The 7,570-nt window shown below is 37.5% G+C and overlaps 1 protein-coding gene across 2 annotated transcripts in view; it reads right to left on the reverse strand.

The window, feature by feature from the left end:
* Positions 1 to 7,570, reverse strand: part of LOC107671711 (solute carrier family 45 member 4-like) — a 12,426-nt gene that overhangs the window by 1,660 nt on the left and 3,196 nt on the right. For both annotated transcript variants that reach the window (XM_016464660.1, XM_016464651.1), the window contains exons 2-7: positions 5,901 to 6,503; positions 3,690 to 3,878; positions 3,186 to 3,365; positions 1,426 to 2,528; positions 1,004 to 1,103; positions 443 to 654 (exon numbers count right to left, since the gene is read on the reverse strand). In XM_016464660.1, coding sequence (XP_016320146.1) covers positions 443 to 654; positions 1,004 to 1,103; positions 1,426 to 2,528; positions 3,186 to 3,365; positions 3,690 to 3,878; positions 5,901 to 6,171 — 2,055 coding nt within the window. In that variant the 5' untranslated portion in view covers positions 6,172 to 6,503. The remainder of the gene's footprint in view (positions 1 to 442; positions 655 to 1,003; positions 1,104 to 1,425; positions 2,529 to 3,185; positions 3,366 to 3,689; positions 3,879 to 5,900; positions 6,504 to 7,570) is intronic.

The following is a 7,570-nucleotide window of genomic DNA, read 5'->3' on the forward strand; positions in this document are numbered from 1 at the left end:
TAGGAAGGATGCTTTAAATTGATTAAAAGTGACAGTATTATAGTATTCATAGTAAGATAACAGTATTTCAAATAAAAGCTGTTCTTTTGAACACTATACTTATCAAAGAAACCTGAAAAAAATTTATCACAGCTTGCACAAAAATATTAAGCAGCACAATTGTTTTCAAAATGGAAAATAATATTTGAGCACAAAATCAACATATTAGAAGGTTTTCTGTTGGATCGTGTGACACTAAAGACTCAACTATTCAGCCATCACAGGAATAAATTACATTTTAAAATAGTAAAGTTATTTTAAATAGCATTATTTCACAATATTACTGTTTTGATCAAACAAAGGCAAATCCAAATACCAAACTTTTGAACTTTTGACAAACTTTAGTTTGTATTATTGGTAACATCATATATTTGGTTACATGAGTTAATGAAATGATACATACCTCTTTGATTTCATGGTACTGTCCCAGAAGAGCATAAGGGCAGTATGACATGCTCATAGAAATGATTCCCATGGTGCTTATCATCACCATAGCAACATATATATTTGGAAAGATGGACATGATGGCTGCGCCCACAGTATAGCCTAGAGTCCCCAACATGTAGATGATTTTTATGCTTAGGTCGTAGTTGTTTAAGATCCTTTGTAGCACATCTGTAAAAAACGTTTCTGATTATTTGATTTGAATAATTTTCTAAATGTGCACTGATATAGAAATTGTACACAAACTGGTTGTTATAATCAGCAATGAGTTAAACAACGTAATCTTAAATTAGAGGTAAATATAAAAATAAGAAAATAACATTCTGAAGGAAACGACAGATTCAAGACAAAAATGTAGAAGGACTATCACACCCTGAAAAAATCAGCTTATTCCATAACTTGGTCATGTGAGTGTCCAACTACAGAACTGAAACCTGATCACACTACTGGAAAAACAAATATGTAATCCTCATCATTAGCCACGCTCTAACCAAATACAACACATGAACGTAACACACACCTGAGCAGAGCGCAGCTGTAGCCGCATAGATCACAAGCCCCCAGCAGCCCATCTGCACACCTTTACTGTAGTTCTGCAGGGCAGTGGAGTTAGCAGCAGCCTGGTTTTGAAAAATATAAATAGGATATCAAGTATATTCAGTATTGCATACTGTAAAGTCTGAATCACATTGACTCTCCATATACAGAAATGTAAATGGCATGAATTGTAGACTAAAACTAATACCTTGTTGGTATAAACATTTGGTAGGGTAATTATGTGGTATTTTGATTAGAATATACCAAATACCAAAAAATGCTGATACTGATTATCAGTGATTTTTTAGTTTTACAAAAAATTGTTGATTTAATTCTAATTTGTTTATAATTAAATCTATAGTTTTTATTTTATATTTTAATTACAGGACAGAATAAGGAACTTACAGTCGGGTCTCCTTCAAAGATGACCTGGCCCATGAAGTCTGTGTAGAACACAGCTTGTGCAATCATGGAGAACCAGGAGAGCAAGTGACATACACACAGACGCCAGAGCTGGGGTGGCATCTTCAACATGGACAACCAGAGCAGTTTGACCGTCGTACCACTATCCCCATCCTCGCTCTCTTCATCCTCTTCATCTCTGCGGGATGCAGAGATGCGACTTGGCTGCAACTTCCGCCATTCATGCCGTCTATCGATTTTGTCGATGTCATTCAGGCTTCGCGAAGATTTGATCGGCCCAGCCATGTTGCCGTAGCGCCTTTGCCATTGAAAGCCCACACGTCCATGATAAGAGAAAGTGAAGGAGGGCTGGCGGTAGAAGGAAGGGTGGCGGCGACGCATTGAGGTGACAGATGGGCGTAAACCGACTTTGCCTGGTTGATTGGTTGCATTCACTGCTCCATTTATTGGATTTCCAGAAACAGCAAAGCTTCCATTTCCAGTTTTGGCAGCTCCACAGATATTTTCCCCATTGCTATCACAATTCTGTAAGTGATGGTCAGTGCACTGACCTGGATGGCTAGTGTTGTGGGAATCCAATGTTGTTCCATCATCTTGTAGACCCTGAAAGTCTTGGAATAAAATAGGTTTGATGCTGCACAGAAACTGCCCATCACGATCCAAGTCCAAGTCTGGGTTAAGATCTACTGTAGAATCTGGCATGGCTAAAACGGAGTCACTTTTACTCCGCACCAAGTCGTTTAGAAAGTCTATTGAAACATCCCGCTCAGAGCGATCATCCTCATGGGCTGAAAATAGCTTCTCTTCCGGGATCAGTTCTAGTTGAGGTATGAGATGAGTAGATGGAAAGCTGCCATAGAGCTGGACAGGAGGTGGCCTTTCTTCATCCTCATCCTTTAGTACCCCTTGCTGGTTCGGGCTATATAGATGCTCATTAATGCTGAAAAGATGAAGCGTTGTAGAAATTATAAAGATGATGGCAGCAAAGAAAAATAGGACCTGCTCTTGGGCCTTAAAAGCTCGACCTAGGAAGGTATTGGTCCAGTCCAGCCCTCCTAGCATGTAACCTAAAGCGCCTCCTAGCCCTGAAAAACAGGAATTATATCAAATTTTAAACAATATAATCACCATCCAGTATAATGTTAAGTACACTACTGTTCAAAAGTTAAAGCTTTTTTGCTGTACTTGATCAAAAATATAGTAAAAACCGATGTTATTACAAATTACAATGTAAAAAACTTTTGTTTTCTATTTTATTATATTTTTTAAATATAATTTATTTCTGTGATGGCAGATGAATATTCAGCAACATTACTCTAGTCTTCAGTGTCACATGATCCTTCAGAAATCAATCTGATGTGCTGATTTGGTCCTCAGGAAACATTTCTTATTATTATCAATGTTGAAAACAGCTGTGCTGCTTAATTTTTTTCAAGTTTCTCTGATGAACAGAAAGTTCAAAAGAACAGAATTTACTTGATATTTTTATATTATAAATGTCTTTACAGTCACTTTTATAATGATAGTGTATAATCACTTGTCTTTTTCCATGTTAATAGAATGTTTTATAATATATTTAATATATAAATATTTTTATTCTGATTATCTCTTTACTAACGAATAATTATCTTATAAAAAAAAGTTTTTTTAAAGAGTTGAGAAGGTTTCAAGTATGACGCTAAAGAACAGAGTGTCTCTTCCAGTTCAGATCAATTTATCACTCCTAGTTCCAGAATATACACCTGCTGAGAAAGCATGGATATTCAGAGCCATGTCCTGTTCCTCGGTATCAGCCACATCCAGGAGATAGGCTCTGATTGGTCCATCTAAAGCATCAGCACAGAAATCTAGAACTACCACACCAACAACTGTCAGCACAATCCCAACCGGTTGATTACTGGGAACATCACCCAGAGACAGACCTGTTTGACAGACAGGTTAAAAAATACTGTAAGGACAAATCATTAATTTATTTATCAAAGATTTATTTTTGACATTTTTGCCTTTATTATGACAGGACAATATTTACACAGGAAGCAAAGTGGGAGAGAGAGAGAGAGGGAGGGGGGAATGGGATTGGGACTCGAACTATATGTTGGGGCTCTGCCCACGAGGCTACTGGCACTAACACAAATAATTTATAAAACAAAAACATAATAAAACATAATATAGTCAAGGGCCTCCTATTTAAACAACAGTGACATGCAACTCTGTGCATTTTAAATATATAAATTAATATTAATTACCTATAAGAGATCCATTGAGAAATAAGGCCACTCCTATTAACACTCCTACACACAGTGCCAAAATGAAGGGTCTCCTCCGACCCCATTTCAAAGTGCAACGGTCACTTGCTGAGCCACATAGAGGGGTGAAAATTAAACCCAAAATAGGGCTGAGGAACCAGGATAAGCTGTAATACTGCTCCGGGAGACCTGCAAGAAGAAACAGACTGGGATCAATTCAACTCCAAGGTTCAGGCAGATCAAAACAATATTTTTTAATAACCACTAAATATACCACTAAGTATTGCAAAAAAATACCAATATGGCGAATTAAGCAACCCACATCAGCTGAAACAGATAACCAGGCAGGTTTCAGCATGTCTGCAGTTCATTAACCTGCAATTTACAACACTATAAACCTTTCACATACTATATCTAAAATTGTGTCATAGTAATGAAGCAAACAGCCTTTGACAATAAAATTATTATCAAATGCGATGACTTATGAGTTAATAAAAAGGGCATGAGAAAACTGAAAAGAATATTTGGGATTATTCGATAGTGTTGATTCATAGCAAATAGTTTTAACATCTAAGGGAATTTTCCATAAGTCTGCACTGATGACATACTAAAACCCAAACACTTGATTACTCAAGTGAAACTTAAATGTCAAACTTCTCCTTTTTCAAGAGGTCCAAATGTCTGAAAGAACTACAGGTCATGTGTGTAGCGGGATGACGACTGAGAATGTGAGAACAGAAAGTGCAGACAACAGACATGTCACATTCGCTTCAGCTTTAAAGATGAACAACTATCCAACTACAAAAACAGACTCTGATTGATCGTCTATTAAACTACACTCAAAATTTCAATTTTACCTATTTTCATCAAGTAGGCTATTTAGGATTTTAAGGGACACATATATTTTGCCTAAACATGCACATAAAAGAAACAAAAACACTTAAAGGGTTAGTTCAGTCAAAAATGAAAATTATGCTGCGTTTCACTCACCCCCGATGCATCCTAGGTGTATATGACTTTCTTCTTTCAGACGAATCCAGTCGGAGTTATATTAAAAAATGTCTTTGATCTTTCAAGCTCTATCGTTGTACTCAGCGGGTGTTGCAGTGCTTCGGTTCAAATGACGTGAAATAAAAAGCACCCTTCCACAAAAAAAAAGTGTCTCACACGGCTCCGGGGGGTGAACAAAGGCCTTCTGTAGCGAATCGATGCGTTTTTGTAAGAAAAATATCCATATTCAAAACGTAATAATCACTTTAATCTAGCTTGCGCCAACAGTTCTACACAGAAGCAGTTCCGGGGGAATGACGTATGAGGTCAGCTTTGCGCATGCGCCGGTGCGTCTCGTGAAAAACAACGTTTGTTTACAGGATCAAAAGAAGCAAAGTTTCCTTACTTTAGCAAAGGAAAACAAGTCTCCTCTTGGCTTATATCGAAATCCTCCGACATTCTTCTTTACAAATCCTCGTTTTGTACTTCTAATTAGTGACCGTTGTTTTGTTTCGATCTCTCCGCGTGCGTCACTTCTGAGCCGCGCATGCGCAACGCTGACCCCATACGTCATGCTCCCGGAACATAATTTTCATTTTTGACTGAACTAACCCTTTAAGCTAAATACACAATTTTTTTTGAGGAAATGGCCTTTCAGAGTTTAGTGGATGGTATTCAGTACATGTTCAGCCGTTTAATCTACTAAAACTGCTTTTGGTAGAAGATCAGAGGGCCTTCAGAGCAATTCAAACCTTTTGTCATATTAACCCTGCCATTTCCTGAGGACGGAAAACCGCGAGAAAGAGAAATATGCACTCACACATTCTCTGCGTTCCATGCAAACGCTACCTCATTCATTTTTGCATGCTACTGTGGAAACAAACATCCCTCCGTCTTATTACTATGACACAGGGTTAGCATTGGCACAATAGGGAATCTTTACCAAATCTGAAGGAATGTCCCTGCTCAATAGAGGCCTTAAGCCTAGGATAAATTAAAACACTAAATTACCCATTAACCCTCTATGAATGAAAGTCAGTAGGGTCCAAAACAACATTAGAACCCACTGGCTTACCTTTTTTTTTTTTTTTTTGACAAAAAATATTTTTCATAATATATTTCATGTTCCACAAAAGAGCGAAAGACAAACGTTTGGAATAACATGTTGAGGGGCAAGAAATTAGTTGATTTAAGTCATCAAAAGGTTTGTTGATTACTGACCTAACTGCAACAGCACAGGAGTGACCAGCGCTGTTTCCATGGCATAGCAGAACTCCCTCCCGAACATGACAGCACCGTGCATGACCCATAACCGCTTTGGGATGTGGTTTATTGAATCCTCACTGGCCGAGTCCTCTGACATCTCCACTTCCCTCTCTTTCTCCTTCTCTGCATTTTGTCCACAATTCGAATCCTTTTCTTTTACGACTGCCATTTCCAGCACTGGAACAGACTCCGTGACAGCGTTCTTGGGTGCCATGCTGGCCTGCATATACGAAGCTGGTGTCTGGGGCCTTGATCCAGAAATTGTTCCTGTGGTACTTACCCCTCACAAGTCCAGACTCTATTCTCCTTAAGACTTCCAAGCTGATCTTTCATAATCCACATCAGGTATCATCTTATAAAATACCCGTAGTCAAAAGAGAGGTCATGTTTCAGTGAGAGATCTACCAACCGTTGTAATGAATCCTAGTCCATATAGAGCTTTGTTGGTGTAACTCATGAGTCATGTTTTCACGAAAGGAAAAAGGGAAATGTGGCAGGGCATGGAGAGCAGAACAGGTGATTGTTCCTCTGTGAGCTTCCATGGAATTACTTATTAATCTAGATGAGAGGGAGATAGAGAGTGGATGAGAGACAGAGAGAGAAATCTTGGCATTAACAAGTGATATCCAGAGAGATCAAGGCAGTGGAAAAATGTCAGTGAAAAACAAGATGGGGAAAAATCCTGGCATTGTGACAGTAAACACAGTTTTAGCAGAACTCTGACTTATTTGGCATATCTGTAATCCCTGGAGAAAGGAATATGAAATAATAAAGTGACTAAAATAGGGAAAAGGCTCTGAAAAGACAGTAGAATGTAGATTCATAAGAAAACATTTTAAAACCTTAACTGACAATCAATTATATACAAAAAACACCACCTGCTATTACAAATATAACAATTTCATGTACATTTTATATATATATATATTTAAAGAAAACACACATATTTAGTAATTATTTTTGGCAATTTTAATCGAAATGTTGATCTCGCGCAACCGAAATTCTCTGTTGATGCCCCAAACCGCAGGTCTAGTACCTTAAATACTTTTTAACAGAATGTATTTGATAGATTTATTAAATGTACATTTACAATGAAGTCATTAAGTGATAAATAGGGGCAATACGTGCCATCTTTTTGTCGATTTACCATCCATGCAGCGGCGTCCTGTTGCTATGGTTACGTCCTCACGCGAACGCGATTGTTTGCGAATGTCTGTTTGTCCAAGCACAAGCTCTAAAAGTGTGAAATTGCCGTTAAAGGCTACAAGCCGAGATGCAAAAAGTAAAAGCACGTTTAAGTGTATTTATACCTTCTACAGTCATATAGGCACCAACAGTGTGTGAAGTTCCAAAGGTCGTTTTAAATTAGTCAGAATTACACAATCGCGCTGCTGTAGCACTATAAAATCAAACAGCACACGTGCGAGTACTAAATCCTTTTACATAAGAGTTTTACTAAAAGGCTAATTGTGGATGAGCAGCTGATATGATAAAACTAATCTATTCAAAATTATTGTATGCTCAGATAAACATTTTAATTTTGATATTTAGTTTTACATTTGTTATATTTGTTTTAAAATAACTTACATATACACTATGCATTGTTTGCTTATTTTATTAATTTA

The sequence above is a fragment of the Sinocyclocheilus anshuiensis genome, unplaced genomic scaffold (assembly GCF_001515605.1).
Source record: "Sinocyclocheilus anshuiensis isolate Anshui unplaced genomic scaffold, SAMN03320099.WGS_v1.1 scaffold902, whole genome shotgun sequence".
Classification (NCBI taxonomy): Eukaryota; Metazoa; Chordata; class Actinopteri; order Cypriniformes; family Cyprinidae; genus Sinocyclocheilus; species Sinocyclocheilus anshuiensis.